This window comes from Bombina bombina, chromosome 2, assembly GCF_027579735.1.
Source record: "Bombina bombina isolate aBomBom1 chromosome 2, aBomBom1.pri, whole genome shotgun sequence".
In the NCBI taxonomy this organism is placed as follows: domain Eukaryota; kingdom Metazoa; phylum Chordata; class Amphibia; order Anura; family Bombinatoridae; genus Bombina; species Bombina bombina.
The window spans coordinates 902,973,829-902,991,347 of record NC_069500.1 but is presented as its reverse complement, the minus strand read 5'-3'; the positions used below and the strand labels follow the sequence as shown (position 1 = coordinate 902,991,347).

General features: G+C 40.2%; 1 protein-coding gene across 2 annotated transcripts in view; it reads right to left on the bottom strand.

Annotated features, from left to right (window-relative positions):
• RBPMS (RNA binding protein, mRNA processing factor) overlaps positions 1 to 17,519 on the bottom strand; it is a 570,413-nt gene that overhangs the window by 127,079 nt on the left and 425,815 nt on the right. For both annotated transcript variants that reach the window (XR_008400695.1, XM_053703279.1), the window contains exon 6: positions 6,487 to 6,617. Coding sequence is in view for 1 of the 2 variants with exons in the window: in XM_053703279.1 (XP_053559254.1) it covers positions 6,487 to 6,617 (131 nt within the window). In the remaining variant the exon portion in view is untranslated. The remainder of the gene's footprint in view (positions 1 to 6,486; positions 6,618 to 17,519) is intronic.

The window sequence follows — 17,519 nt, the reverse complement described above, 5'->3', positions numbered from 1 at the left end:
ACTAAAGGGTGCTAGTTCATGATTTTCATATAGATAACACTGTGCTCATGCATGTGACATTATCTGGGACCTAGCACTGATTGGCTAAACTGCAAGTCTGTCAAAAGAACTGAAATAAGGGGGCAATCTGCAGAGGCTTAGATACAAGATAATCACAGAGGTAAAAAGTATATAAATATAACTGTGTTGGTTATGCAAAACTGGGGAATGGGTAATAAAGGGATTATCTATCTTTTAAAACAATAAAAATTCTGGTGTAGACTGTCCCTTTAAAGTATAATCTCTCATTTTTTAGAATGAGTTATACTTTTCAACATCAGCAAGTATTAACAAATCATTTAAACGGCCATTAATAGATTTATGGCATCTGGGGTTTATGTGTTTTTAGTCCTATACTGAAATGGGCCCAATACTATGAAATTATGATGGAATAATCCATTGAAACACTGCATGGCAGCTAGGGTGATTTTTTTTTTGGCTTCCTATAAGAAGCGCCACAGATTTAACTGCTTAAAAGCTTGCAATCAACCAAAACCCACATAGCTCTTTCGCCCCTGTTACTGAGAAAGAAGTTTCTGCACTTATACTGCGCTCTCACCTCACTACCTGTCCCCTCGACTCCATCCCCTCACAGCTACTCCCCTCCCTCTCTTCTACCCTTACGGTCTTACCCCTATACTCACACACATTTTCAACCTCTCCCTCAGCACTGGTATATTTCCCTCATCTCTAAAACATGCACTGGTCACACCTATCCTCAAAAAAACTTCTCTCAATCCAACCTCCCCATCTAACTACTGCCCTATTTCCCTCCTCCCTCTTGCCTCAAAGCTTCTTGAATACCTAGCACATGCACACCTATTCAATTTCATTACATTACACTCCCTCCTTGACCCACTGCAATCTGGATTTCGCCAATATCACTCCACAGAGTCAGCAATCGTTAAGGTTACCAACGACCTACTTATAGCAAAATCCAAAGGCCACTTCTCCCTGCTCATCCTCCTCGATCTGTCTGCAGCCTTTGATACTGTTGACCACCCTCTTTTGTTCCAAACCCTCCAATCCTTCGGCATTTGTGACAGAGCGCTCTCATGGTTCTCTTCCTACCTGTCTAACCGTACCTTTAGTGTAGCCTTCTCTGGGGCATCTTCTGCCCCGTTACCACTTTCTGTTGGGGTTCCACAAGGCTCTGTCCTCTGTCCCCTTCTCTTCTCAATCTACACATCATCATTAGGCTCCCTAATAAAGTCCCACGGGTTTTAATATAATTTGTATGCCGACGACACCCAAATCTACATCTCTGCTCCAGACCTATCTCCTTCCTTGCTAACTTGTGTCACTAACTGTCTTTCTCACATTTCTTCATGGCTGTCCTCTCACTACCTTAACCTAAATCTCTCCAAAACTGAGCTACTCATTTCCCCCCTTCTTCTAAAATCTCCACCCCCCATCTCTCTATAACTGTCGACAACTCCATCATTACCCATACAACCTCCTCTCTTGTTACCTCCTCACATTCCCATTAACAGGACTTCTGCAGACTTGCTCCCATCTTGCAGAACTGTCTGCCTCGCTCCACAAGACTCTCCCCTAGTTTTGAAAGCTATAAGCACTCCCTAAAGACTCTACTGTTCAGGGATGCATCAAACCTACACTAAACGAGAGGGAGAGATCTTGCTACAGCAACTTTTTGTCGATCTCAAGCACAGCTTACTAGCGGTAATGGAGTTGGCTAGACAACTACCGCAAGTGTCGCTGACAGCCCTGCAACATGGAAGTATGGGGACCCCCCTCCTGATGGCTAGAAAGGGAGCTCCAAGAGAGGATGAAGCATCTACTGACCAAAACCCCTCAGGGGTTGTAGGTGAGCCGCTCCACATTAAGGTCTTAGGCACCGGAACACTAATTGGTGGCTGGTCGGATAACATCCTATCCACAGCCGTAACTAACGCTGGGCCGCATACTTTCCTCCCTCAGGGGCTCTTCAGCTGTGCTGGAGATAAAATACCCATACTGGACTTAACGGCGTTTGATGGGCTATGCAAGTTATATTTCCATTTTACAGGGGACTCTCCTGCCCTTCAGTCAGTGCCGAGATGGGACATAAGACAACTTTCGAGCCGCATTTATAAACCTGTTTGATTTGGTTTACTTGGCTCAAAATCTGGAGTGGGTTAAGTGGTTTTATAGATCCACATTTGTATTTAGGGGTTGTACTGGACATTAAGGACTCCCTGGTTTGAATGACCTTTCCCCCTTTATATGTTATACTGCCAGTTTTTTAAAGGCAATGGCATAGTTAAGTTATGCAATGGATTACATTATGCTCAGCAGGTTGTTGTTCTGACAGAATGCATTATGATTGTCTTCTTTACTTGTTCATTGTTATTATTGAAAGAGGTTATTTAAGCTTTATTTAAGTTTTCTAGATTAGATCCATAGAGCCCTTTTGGCACTAATGATACCATATACTCACACTAAGAACTAACATACTAAAAGAAGAGAACCAGGAGTGCCACCTGAAATAATACTTTTAAGGCACCATTCATCACTCTAATCACTCCCTCATGGGTGTTGCTTGAGCTCTACTCTCTCATCTATACCCTCCTATTATATGCACCTATATCTACAATTATATTAATGTATATATCTGGTCGCCAACTAGCACTACATTACTCCAAGAGATCATTTTATTTAGGGATAATCATTGCACATTTTCTACCAAAGTGTAATAGTCCATATAAGGGTGTAGCTCATATATAGCTCTAGATCACATATCTCAGTCTTCCGCCTCACCCCCAATTCTCCACTTATTTACCCCTTTATTTTTATCCCCTTCTAATCCTAGACACCGGAAACTCTCATTAGAGCGGCTCTGGCCCGCTGTACTATCCCCATCTTTCCGCCTTACTTACTTATGTAACTAGAATTTAACATTAATGTCTACATTCTACTGGTCTAGATATGACCTTCATAGTAGTTACCCCAATGCAACATAAATTAAAGAAAAAATAAATAAAATGAGGTTCTACATATCCAGGCTCTACATTATTGTTAACTGTTACTCACTGGCGTACCCCAGAATGTATTCTGTATATTTCACGCAATTAACTGAAGTTATTTTATTTCCAAGAAGGACTTGGATTATTTCAGGTACACTTCTAACTTTTAAAGGGTAGGTATGTAGACCTAGAAATGTTATCTCCTACAAGCACCTAAGAGTAACATCTGTATAGCACTTTTATGCTTGTAACACTTTGTTGTTTGTTCTTATATTTTTCGTACACCTCAATAAAAATCTTTTTTAAAAAAAAACAAAAAACCTACATTAACCTTTACTTATACCAGTTCCTCTCCTCCATTGCTATCCACCACAAACCCCCTTAGCACGTAAGCCTAAGAGCCCAATTGTTTGCAGATCACCTTCATAAGAGCTGACTACAACAGTGCGACTCTCGGCAGGGCCCTCTACCGATTTGATCCCTATAAATGCTACCTTGTATACTGCCTATGTTTATAGCGCTGTGGAATCTGTTGGCGTTCTACAAATAACCAATCATAATAATTATTTGTAAAATCAATTGTAACTAAGTAAATTACAGGGCATATTGAGGGATTATCGTGAGTTGGGAGCTCTCCTCCACTATCCCAAAACTAAAAACTGCCCCAGCTCTGCCCACGGCCAGTCCTATCTCTGACCAATCCCACCCACAAGTCATACTATACCAATAGCACACATGTGGCTCCACCACTCCAGTAAAGACTCCGCCCATCATCCTCCCAGCTGCTACCTCTAACAAGTCCCTGTCACCTCCCAGTCCTGGAAAGTCACTGGTAACTGCCAGGACGTATGAAAACATTTCAAATGGGTTTTAAAAGGAAGTCCTTGAAGGGACAGCAAACACCTTGAGATTTTAATATAAAAGGTTTAGCTATAAATAATAAAACATCTTTGCAGTATACTTTCATTATTTATTTTGCCCTCTTTCATGTAATTTAGCTCTGACAACTGTGGCTTTTCTAATTCTCCAAGCTGGAAAAGCACACCAAAGACTTATTGAGGCAACCCCTGCTACATATCTGTCCTTACATGTTTTAACATATAAGGACTGCAAACCAAAACATTATATACTAACATATTGACCGGGGATAGTCTTGTCAGTTGCAGACTCAAGCCCAGATTGCCTCCTCCATAAAATACCAGTGCATACAACATTTTTGAACTTTCTATCCCTTTAAGATATTTGTATCCTCTGTCTTCCTCTTTGAAAGTCAGGAATTGAATACAAAATATGAAGCCTGTTTGTAATAAAATACATTAGATCTTCTATAAATGACAAATAATATTTATGAAATTACTTTTTACTGCTTTGTTAAAAGGTCTACTCCAGCCCTTGATTGATGTAAAGGACCCTCTACTCTCCACGGGTAAATACATAAATAAAGGTCCATTCATCTGATTATACCTCAAAGCGGGTAATTTAATTTATAAACACTGATCCCTTTACCCCCAGGAGAAAGAACTGAACAATCCTGTTATACAGTATATTTTTCTGTGTCCAGTGGAATTTTTATATATATTAATGATTAAAGAGATATAAGACACTCTGATTGCTGTAATAAAAAGCAATACGCAGCAGGTTTTACTTAATAGAAATCATTACAATATATAATATTCATATTTTAAAAGGATTTTATTTTTTATTTATTTTAACGTCATTTATGCCGGATCAATTGCTTCCTGTTACAGCACCACAAGAGGCGTGTGGTATCTACAGGAAGGCAAATGAGTAGTCAGTTTCTTGCCCATTCTCAATAGAGGACTTTTGCTGCAAATCATGTGACAGCAGAACTTAAGTTGTATAACTGTAGCTCCCTTTTTTACTAAAGGCAGTGGCTACACTGAGGATTTCTAAGTTCTCATTTACCTTGCATTAACGTTTTTGTTACTAAAGGAGCACTGTTTCATATCCCTTTAAACAAATTAGTTTTTTTTTTTTTGGGGGGGGGGGGTTCTCGGGGGGACATAAAACCAAAGAAAAAAAAAATAACAACTATATATATAAAGTTTTTATTTACTTAATATAATTGCTACCACTCTCCTTCATATTAAACTGTCTCTAAAACTTTGCTCCTGGTAATAACTCCTGCATCACCTCTGGATTGGCTGCAGGGCCCCTGGTAAGCACTGCAGATAGCATTCAATACTATCCCTCAATGAAATACACGATTTTACTAAACTAAGGATTTGTGTAAAAAGGACCCAACAGTGGTTTCACTTTTGGCCATGTTAACAATAAATTGCAGTATATTTGGTTTTAGAAGACATTTTGTAATAAGAAATAGCCTGCGTTTCCATGTCCAATGATTTTACCTGCTCTTACAATGCAAGTGTGTGGTAAAATGCACACGCATGAATGCCCGTTCATGCAATACTTCTCAGACTGCCTTTTAAATTGTACTACACTTTTATTCGTTCTTTAGTATTTAAATGGACACTGAACCCAGTTTTTTTCTTTTGTGATTCAGATAGAGCATGAAATTTTAAGCAACTTTCTAATTTACTCCTATTATCAAATTTTCTTTATTTTCTTGGTATCTTTATTTGAAATGCAAGAATGTAAGTTTAGATGCCGGCCCATTTTTGGTGAACAACCTGGGTTGTCCTTGCTGATTGGTGGATAAAGTCCTCAACCAAGAAAAAAGCTTAGATGCCTTCTTTTTCAAATAAAGATAGCAAGAGAACAAAGAAAAATTGATAATAGAAGTAAATTAGAAATTTGCTTAAAATTGGATGCTCTATCTGAATCATGAAAGAAATTTTTTTGCGGTCAGTGTCCCTTTAAAGGGACATGAAACACAAAAAAATCATGATTCAAACAGATCATATAGTTTTAAACAACTTCCCAATTTACTTCTATTATTTAATTTGCTTCATTCTCTGGGCATCCTTTGTTGAATGAGCAGTAATGCACTACTGGGAGCTAGCTGAAACCCAATTAAAAAAATTACATGTATGTGCTAGCACCAATCAGCAGCTTCTTAGTCTACCTAGGTATACTTTTTTTTTTTTAACAAAGAATACTAGGAGAAAGCGACAAATTTGAAAGTTATTTAAAACTGCATGCTCTATCTGAACCATGAAAGAAAAAAATTAAGCTTTTATGTCCATTTAAATTATTGCCAAAAGTGAGACCACTTTTACATCACTATAATGTCTGTCTCATTCACCATTCGAACATTAGACATAATAACCGCCTATGTTTAAGATCCCTTATATTTGATTCAATGGAAACCCAAGAGTAAAAATCACATCAGTAAGGTACCCGCCACAAGAAAGCCATGAGAGGTATCATCAGTCTCCATATAGTGAGCTGGTTAGCTGGTAGAACAGGGGTTAGTTTGTGGAGTGCACTGTGGAACCAAGATTAGAGAGGGCTGGTGGGATACAGAGTGAGGTCGTGGCTGATTGGTATAAATTACCTGGGCATGCAGTGAAGCGGGATAGGTGAAAGCAGGAGGAGGTAGCGCAGGTGCTAATTCCGCTGGGTAGAGGGGATACGGCGCCCAGACTTCAGGGCTGCCCGGGTAAAGGGTAGGCACTGTGAGCTCATCTGTAAGAAAGGAATAAGGACACAATATTAGTCAAATCAAAGCTGGGCCCTCATTTTGTTCAAGGATATTTCTCAACATTTACAGCACTATCATTCTTTCCGTCTACCTGGAATTATATTGTACAGTCACTTATTGTTTGCTAATAGGCTGTTGTCTATCAAAGTAACCAGCACACATGAATGATATTTGATATTTCTGTCCCGCTGAAAGATATTTTAGGATTTGAAAAAAAAAAACTTTTCACCAAGCTTTATTTCTATGACTTACGCATAAGCAATAATAGACAGTCTTAAGCAGAATTTATCCAGAAGTGGATCCGAGGCTTCCCACAAAGACATCAGTGAGTGCACAGTGTGATTGCATAGAGATCTGAATTACTTAAAGGACTGCTAAAAACGTTGTAATTGACAGACATTTGTATTGTCAAACCCCACCGACCACTTTCCTCATTTGGAGGAGCCAATCAATATTTCCAAAATTGCTTTGCAATTACAAGTTGTTTATTGTCACTTTCAATATCTAATACAATAGAAAAAAACTTAAATTATGCTTACCTGATAATTTTCTTTTCTTCAGACGGGGAGAGTTCACAGCTGCATTTATTACTTTTGGGAATTCAGAACCTGGCTACCAGGAGGAGGCAAAGACACCCTAGCCAAAGGCTTAAATACCCCCACTTCCCTCATCCCCCAGTCATTCTGCCGAGGGAACAAGGAACAATAGGAGAAATATCAGGGTGAAAGAGATGCCAGAAGAACAAAAACAAAAATTACGGCCGCTCCATAAAAAAAACGCGCGGCTGGGAGCTGTGGACTCTCCCTGTCTGAAGAAAAGAAAATGATCAGGTAAGCATAATTTAAGTTTTTCTTTATAAACGGGGAGAGTCAACAGCTGCATTCATTACTTTTAGGAAAACAACACCCGAGCTATAGAGGACACTGAATGCAAAACGGGCAGGTACAAAAGGCGGCCCATTCTGAGGGCACCATAGCCTGAAAACACCCAAACTCCCAACAAAAAAACTGCAGAAGGGACAAAAAGGAAAAGGCACAAGTAACTGCCCTACAGTTAGAACCAGCAAGGCCCTTGCTAGAGACCGTTTAGAATCACTAGACTCGACCGAGCCCAAAAGCCCCTGAGGAGACAAAGTCACGCAGACTCTCAGCCCCCGAATAAACTCACCTCCGAACCAAGGAAGGGAAACATTCACATTCTCCCTGAAGGGAAGAAGAAGGACTCAGATAAGGGAGTCCGAAAGGACCCCAAGAAACCCAAAAGGACTAGGGCAATAAAGAAAAAACACAAGGGTAACTCCAAGAGCGTAAACAAGGATAAAACAGGGTAACGAAAGACCCCCACCAACCAAGCAGAGCAAGGGAGGAAAATCCCAGACCCTTATCTGCATGGATTCCAAGGGACCAAAGTAAAACCCTGAACACTAAAGGGAGAAAGGTAGAACCCCTCCCCTACGCAAAGTGCTAACTCGCACCCAGGATAGAGCAACCGAAAGATAAACCGTCCCCGGGAGCCGTGAAAAACAGCATCAGAATATCTGAATATGCTCATTTGAAGGCTATAGGCTTCCTGCTGCAAAGGTGGTCTAAGCGAACACAAGTCGCCAACCCTAGCTAACCAAGCTAGCAAACTGCACAGGACCGTCTTCAGAAAGAAAAAACTACAAAGTAGTGAAGAACAATACTTTCCTAAGAAAAGCAGGAAAGGAAAGGATAGTACCCAGAACCAGCAGAGAAAAAACTACCTGCTGAGTAGGGATCCACCGCGAAAACTCCCACCTAAGGAAGGCTCACAAGATCTATCTATGATAAAGATAGACAGATCAGACAGATCCCTGACCCTCACTCCGGGCAACGGACCCAGCACCAAAGCGTCTGGCAATGTCCGAAAAAACAAAGGAATTAAAAATCAGCCTCGACCCGAAGGAAGAGGTACCATCATCAAGGACAATCCCAAAGGAAGCCTCAAAGGAGGAGACTAGTAAACGCCACGGATTTCCATGGAATCCTCTGAAACTCCAACCCACTATGGGAAGGAAATGAAAACTCTAGCACCTGAACCAAAAGAACCCAGGAGCCTACAGAGTACGCCTTAGCAGGATCCGAACCTCGGAAATCCCGCCAGCTAAGCATGGATAGGACAATTAGGACTGAGCACAATCCCCTCTGATGCCCCCAGAAGAATAAACAAGGACCAGCCTGATGTCTAGGAATGAAAAGGCCCCCTACAACTTGTAACCAAAAACAAGAAAACTAAACTCAAAACAAGAGTGAGCCACTTGGCACCCTAACCGGACCAGTCAGGTAAAACGGGCACCATGTGTCTGATATAGACCCCAAGGGACCAGCCTGATACATAGGGCACCCAAGAACGGTCAAGGCCACAGAAAGTCACAACCCTAGAAGGGATAGACAAATTAAACAGACAAATGGTAGACATAACAATGTCCTAACTTTTCATATAACTTCCGCAGAAACACCAATGCGACCACAAAATCGCTAGTATTAAATTCCAGAGAAGAAATGTTTCCAAAGGAAAAAATTATAACAGACATGAGCTTTCAAAATTAAATAAAAGACATCCTATCCGGATCAAAATAAAAGAGGGCAACACCCGCAGGTTAACGCCCAAGAAGAACGGACATATTAACAGGACCAGCCGGTTAGAGATCCAATTCTTCCAAAGCTCAGAACTGGAAGAAGATACTCAAAAAAAAGGAGACGACAAGGAGATTGAATTCAGCCCCCTTCGTCTAACCCTGCTTGCTGTCTGGACCGGAAGACCGAGGATCCACCAACCCATGAGGACTGGGATCATCCAGCACTGCCAAAACATGACTTAGCAGGACACAAAGGCACACCAGTCTATAACGAAAGGCAAGACTTACCTCCACCGGGGCAACTAATTACCCTGACCCCTGAAGCCTCAGAGAAAATCCCTTCCCCAGAGGGTTGATCTGAACTAGACGATTCCACGCATGACGAGCCCTGGTTAACAGAACACAAACAATATCTTCCTGGAAGATGTAAATGCGCCAATGCCATCAATATGGCCATGCGGAACGGTGCCGTAACTTTTGGAGGAAACAAGCCTCCTCCGGAGAAGGATAAACGGTTCTAGGGCGCGCCTCTTGGGATATGGAATGCTCAGGGACGGATGGCTCAGTGGACTCTAAGTTCCCTGATTCCGGAGAGTAGAGCACTCTAAAGCGGCATTCAGAACATAACTGATGGGCATGGATCACCCGAGCCATTTCATATTCTTCGCAAGAAGTAGAATCTGAATCAAGAGACATCCGTCTCCAAAAAATCAGAATCCTCCATAACTTGGAGAATGTAAATATGGACCAAAAATAAACGGCACCTTACACCTTGAATGGCTGGGGCATTCATCACCTCCTATGACCCAGGTTCTAGCGAAACAGACTCTCTCCGTCACCACACGGTCAGGAATACGGAAATGGAGAATAGAAGCGTGACCATGCCCGGTCCCAAGATCAACGCTGATTGCTTATGGAGCTGTTAATATGAGTCGGGATGGGTTCACAGAAAGACTTTCCCCCTGCATCTCCGGACTCTAACTTTCATCCATGCTCTCACTGAGAGGCTGATAGAACTACTTAAAACTCCAGTCCCATACCAAAGAGTACTACCCTCCATAAGAGACTAAACCGAAATCTTCTGACACTTCTCTGCCAACATCCTGTGACGAGAGGCAAAGAATGACTGTGGGATGAGGGAAGTGGGGGAGGTATTTAAGCATTTGGCTGGAGTGTCTTTGCCTCCTCCTGGTGGCCAGGTTCTGAATTCCCAAAAGTAATGAATGCAGCTGTGGACTTTCCCCGTTTATGAAGAAAAACAAATATAATGAAATAGTATATATTTACACTAGATTAATCTTTAAAAGTTAAGAGAGCTTAAACGCCCACATTGCCAGTTTTTTTTTACCCAGATGAATGACATTTAAACATCTATTTTATTTTGCCTAATATTTTATTTATTTATTTTTTGCCTCTGAATTTCAACGGATTGAGTTTGAAATTAGGATTTTCATACACATTACAAGAGCTTACTACAAGTGCATATCTCCCCGCATTTGTGGCTAGGTATTAGAGACTCAGGAGGCTGAGAGGGGGGTTGCCACTGAGTGGACGAGGTTGCCGGGATGGGCAAGGATAATGGGTGTGTCTGGTTGATTGATGCAAGTGTCTGTGTGGTTTGTGGCCATGTATGGATGGTCTATGGGCAGGGCTATGGGAAATTCTGCAAATATGGACATATGGCTGCCTGAGAGGGACAGATATGCAGATCTCAGAACTAGGGACTGTCCCTCTCAAATAGGGACAGCTGGGATGTCTTCAAGAGTCTGCGGCCTGTTACGGCCATCAAAATATTACTCCAGATACAAACTTACACTGCAGAAAGAGTAGTAAATAAATGAATTAATACATACATGTAAAATAACTGTACAAATAAAGTGGGTTACTACTCATAAGTACATTGCTCAAAAAGTAATCTACCTTGGAGTGAAGGTGTTGTTGTATGCTTTCCAAATTATGAGAAAAATTACTTGTGTAATACCCACTAGTTATTTATATAGTTCATATGATTTTTTTTTAATACTATTCATGTTGTACTTCTTTTTTACTATGCAATCAGATTTCTATTCCCAAAATTATATATTAGGTTAAATAACAATAAAAACATTCATAAATATTCTGCAGTTTCCTTGAAGTGTATCCAGTATCTACCATAGCTATATTGTTATTAATATTTTAAAATAAGTCGCTTACAGTTTACGGTATTGTAGCGCCAACTTCTGATTACTTAGAACTTGTGAAATCTGCAAATGTTTTCCCTATGATATCAAGATCATCCTTTTTTTATATGACGGCTGATTTGCCCTAAACATTCTATTCTAATCTAAATATTCCAAACCATCATATGTACAGTGCAAAAAAAGTAATTTCTTTGGCATCCTTTTCAAAGCCATTCTAATCCATTTGAATAACTACTATAATATATATCATGAGGATAATGAAGCCTTTTCAAGGTTTTTTGCAATGATTTTCACAAGTAAAATATATGGAACCATTGCAAACATAAAACCTGGCATCTGATTCAATGGCAATACTGACTGTCTAATGTGTTCGAATACAGTTTTTTTTAACTTATCCTTTAATATCAATTCATGACATGTGAGGTTAGCAGTTGATAATTTTGTATTTTAATGAGCAATTTTATCATTTCTATTTTTAAACATCAAGTACACTTTAATTATAAATTAACATTCTAATAATCATATTTAATTTGAATACAAGTATTATAACAACAAAGCATGGTACAAACATTTTAACTCTTAAAAAAGTAGTGCAAACAGCCAAAATATGCCAATAGAAACAGGCTAAAACAGGTTATAGCGAGGCCAATGCTGTTTAATCTGAAACATCCAAAAATGCTATGAAAACCTGCTGTAAATTAGCTGTTAGACTGGGAAAGTGCTGTAGCCATATACATTAATATGGGGTGTTATTGAACCACAAATGGGTTTGAAAAACTTTTGACAAATGCAAGTTTGTGGGGTTTTCATAGTAATAGAACAAAAATCCAATCAGATAAGGCCGTTCATATAATCATTCTTTTTAAAGATTTCATTAAAAGCTAGTTATCCGTATAGCACGTACAAAACATAATTTATGTAAGAACTTACCTGATAAATTCATTTCTTTCATATTGGCAAGAGTCCATGAGCTAGTGACGTATGGGATATACAATCCTACCAGGAGGGGCAAAGTTTCCCAAACCTCAAAATGCCTATAAATACAACCCTCCCCACACCCACAATTCAGTTTAACGAATAGCCAAGTAGTGGGGTGATAGAAAAAGGAGTAAATAGCATAAAAAAGGAAATGGAAATATATTTGTGCTTTATACAAAAAAGATAACCACCATAACAAGGGAGGGTCTCATGGACTCTTGCCAATATGAAAGAAATTAATTTATCAGGTAAGTTCTTACATAAATTATGTTTTCTTTCATGTAATTGGCAAGAGTCCATGAGCTAGTGATGTATGGGATAGTAATACCCAAGATGTGACACTCCACGGAAGAGTCACTAGAGAGGGAGGGATAAAAATAAAAACAGTCATTTTCCGCTGAAAAAAATAAATCCACATCCAAAAAATTTGTTTTTCTCATAATTGAAAATAAAAAAACTTAAAACATAAGCAGAGGACTCAAACTGAAACAGCTGCCTGAAGAGCTTTTCTACCAAAAACTGCTTCCGAAGAGGCAAATACATCAAAACGGTAGAATTTAGTAAATGTATGCAAAGAAGACCAAGTTGCTGCTTTGCAAATCTGATCAACTGAAGCTTCATTCTTAAAAGCCCACAAAGTGGAGACTGATCTAGTAGAATGAGCTGTGATTCTCTGAGGCGGAGCCTGACCCGACTCCAAATAAGCCTGATGAATCAAAAGTTTTAACAAAGATGCCAAGGAAATGGCAAAAGCTTTCTGACCTTTTCTAGAACCAGAAAAGACAACAAATAGACTTGAAGTCTTCCTGAAATCTTTAGTAACTTCAACATAATATTTCAAAGCTCTTACAACATCCAGAGAATGTAAGGATCTCTCCAAAGAATTCTTAGGATTAGGACACAAACATTTCCCTATTAATGTTGTTAGAATTCACCACTTAAATTAAAAATTTAACTGAAGTCCGCAAAACTGCTTTATCCTGATGGAAAATCAGAAAAGGAGACTCACAAGAAAGAGTAGATAATTCGGAAACTCTTCAAGCAGAAGAGATAGCCAAAAGGAACAACACTTTCCAAGAAAGTAGTTTAATATCCAAAGAATGCATAGGCTCAAAAGGAGGAGCCTGTAAAGCCTTCAAAACCAAATTAAGACTCCAAGGAGGAGAGATTGATTTAATGACAGACTTGATACAGACCAAAGCCTGTACAAAACAGTGAATATCAGGAAGCTTAGCCATAATTCTATGAAATAAAACAGAAAGAGCAGAGATTTTTCCCTTCAAGGAACTTGCAGACAAGAAACTGTAAAATTCTAGGAATTCTAAAAGAATGCCAGGAGAATTTATGAGAAGAACACCATGAAATATAAGTTTTCCAAAATCGATAATAAATCTTCCTAGAGACAGATTTACAAGGCTGTAACATAGTATCAATCACAGAGTCAGAGAAACCTCTATGACTAAGCACTAAGCATCCAATTTCCATACCTTCAAATTTAACGATTTGAGATCCTGATTGAAAAACAGTCCTTGAGACCGAAGGTCTGGTCTTAAAGGAAGTGGCCAAGGTTGCCAACTGGACATCCGGACAAGATCCGCATACCGGAACCTGTGAGGCCATGCTGGAGCCACCAGAAACACAAACGATTGTTCCATGATGATTTTGGAGATCACTCTTGGAAGAAGAACTAGAGGTGGGAAGATATAAGCAGGTTGGTAAAACCAAGGAACTGCTAACGCATCCACCGACTCTGCCTGAGGATACCTGGACAAGTACCTGGAAAGTTTCTTGTTTAGATGGGAAGCTATTAGATCTATTTCTGGAAGGCCCCACATCTGAACAATCTGAAAAAACACATCTGGATGTTGTGCACCTGGGATATGTCCCGCAGAAATTAGACAAGAGCTGGATTCCGCCTAAGAAAGTATCCAAGATACTTCTTTCATAGATAGGGGACTGTGAGTCCCACCCTGATGATTGACATATGCCACAGTTGTGATATTGTCTGTCTGAAAACAAATGATTGGTTCTCTCTTCAACAGAGGCCAAACCTGAAGAGCCCTGAAAATAGCACAGAGTTCTAAAATATTTATTGGTAACCTCGCCTCTTGAGATTTCCAAACCCCTTGTGCTGTTACAGATCCCCAGACAGCTCCTCAACATGAAAGACTTGCATCTGTTGAGATCACAGTCCACGTTGGATGAACAAAAGAGGCCCCTTGAACTATACGATGGTGATCAAACCACCAAGTCAGAGAGAATCGAACATTGGGATTTAAGGATATTAATTGTGATATCCTTGTATAATCCCTGCACCATTGATTCAGCATACAAAGCTGAAGAGGTCTCATATGAAAACGAGCAAAGGGGATCGCGTCCGATGCTGCAGTCATGAGACCTAAAACTTCCATGCACATAGCCACTGAAGGGAATGATTGACACTGAAGGTTTCGACAAGCTGAAACCAATTTCATTCATCCCTTGTCTGTTAGAGACAGAGTCATGGACATTGAATCTATAAGGAAACCTAAAAAGGTGACCCTTGTCTGAGGAATCAAGGAACTTTTTGTGAAAATTGATCCTCCAACCATTTCTTTGAAGAAACAACACTAGTTGATTTGTGTGAGATTCAGCAGCATGTAAAGACTGAGCTAGTACCAAGATATTGTCCAAATAAGGAAACACTGCAATACCCTGTTCTCTGATTACAGAGAGTAGGGCACCGAGAACCTTCGAAAAAATTCTTGGAGCTGTCGCTAGGCCAAATGGAAGAGCGACAAATTGGTAATGCTTGTCTAGAAAAGAGAATCTCAGAAACAAATAGTGGTCTGGATGAATCGGAATATGAAGATATGCATACTGTAAGTCTATTGTGGACATATAATGACCTTGCTGAACAAAAGGCAAAATAGTCCTTATAGTCACCATCTTGAAAGTTGGCACTCTTATAAAACGATTCAAAATTTTCAGATCCAGAACTGGCCTGAATGAATTTTCTTTCTTTGGGACAATGAATAGATTTGAATACAACCCCACACCCCATTCCTAAAAACGGAACTGGTATGATTACCTGAAAGCTCTAGATCTGAAACACACTTAAGAAAAGCCTGAGCCTTCACTGGATTTGCTGGAATGAGTGAGAGAAAAAATCTCACAGGAGGTCTTACTCTGAATCCTATTTGATACCCTTGAGAGACAATACTCTGAAACCACTGAATTTGGACAGAATCTGCCCAAATGTTTTGGAAAAATTTTAATCTGCCCCCCACCAGCTGGGCTGGAATGAGGGCCGCACCCTCATGCAGACTTGGGGGCTGGCTTTGGTTTCTTAAAAGGCTTGGATTTATTCGAAAAGAACGAAAACGATTAGAAGCTTTAGATTTACACTTAGAACTTGTATCCTGAGGCAAAAAACTCCCTTCCCCCCAGTGACAGTTGAAATAATTGAATCCAACTGAGAACCAAATAATTTGTTACATTGGAAAGAAAGAGATAGTAATCTAGACTTAGATACTATGTCAGCATTCCAATATTTAAGCCACAAAGCTCTTCTAGCTAAAATAGCTAAAGACATAGATTTAACATAAATTTTGATGATATCAAAAATAGCATCACAGATAAAATGATTAACATGATGAAGCAAACGAACAATGCTAGACAAATCAGGATCTGTTTCCTGTTGCACTAAGCTTTCCAACCAAAAAGTTGATGCAGCTGCAACATCAGCCATAGATATAGCAGGCCTAAGAATATAGCCAGAAAATAAATAAGCTTTCCTTAGATAAGATTCAAGTTTCCTATCTAAAGGATCCTTAAAGGGACATTCAACACTGCACACAACATTAATCTATGTTGAAAAACTATAAATAAAGATCAAGCTGCAACGTGCCCCCTTTCTCTTCCTGCCTTCACTGTTGAATCGTCTACGATAACTTCAAAATTGGTGTCCTAATATGGCTGCTTAACTCCCTCCACCGTGACGTATAGAGCTTCTTCTTCAAACTAGATGCCAGTGATATCCCATCTCTCCTACTTCAATGCAAAGCGCGTTCACGGCCGTTAGCGCATGCGCGATACACTAGGAACACTAAAAGCGGAACCATAATAAGCCAATTTGCTTCCGTTCCACTTATATTAAGCATAGTACTCTATTTCGTTCTATTAGGTAAAACCCGATCCGATATGCAGCGTCGCCCGCAAATGCCGGCGACGCTGACTTTTACGCTGGTTTGGTATCCTATATACGGCTTAACCTAGAAGTTACGCCCGTATATTTCTGCCGTCGCCCGTAGTTTTTTGGGCCATAGGCAGGTATACCAAACCCGCGCAGTTTGGTATCCAATATACAGCGTAAGGACTTACGTGGCGAAAATGGAGAAATCTTACTCCATTTTCACCTCGCCACAAAAAGCAGCCGTAGTAAGCCTTACGCTGTCTATTGGAGCCCCGTAACTCCCTAAACTACCTGCCAAATAAACCTAACACCTAACTCATGAGCAATGTCTATCTACCTGTCAACCACAATCTGCTAAATAAAACCTAACACCTAACACATGCGCAATGTCTATCTACCTGTCAACCGCAATCCGCCGCAATCCCTAATAAAATATTTAACCCCTAAACCGCCGCCCCCTACTTTAACTACCCCCTAATGTGATCCCCCTACACCGTCGCCAACTATATTAAACTACCCCCTAAAGTGAGCCCCTTACACCGCCTCCATCTACCTTACCTACCCCCTAAAGTGAGCTCCTACACCGTCGCCATCTATTTTAAAATTATTAACCCCTAATTTAATCCCCCTACCCCGCCGCCACCTATATTAAATTATTTAACCCCTAAAATACTAAACTATCCCTACCCCTAAACCTAAGTCTAACCCTACAAATAGCCCTGAAAAGGGCTTTTTGCGTGGCATTACCCCAAAGTAAACTGCTCTTTTGCCAGCCCTTAAAAGGGCTTTTTGCGGGGCATGCCCCAAAGAAAACTGCTCTTTTACCAGCCCTTAAAAGGGCTTTTGGCGGGGCTTTGTCACAAAGTAAACTGCTCTTTTGCCTACAATCTAAATCCCCCTACACCGCTGCCACCTATAATAAATGTATTAACCCCTAATCTAATCCCCCTACACC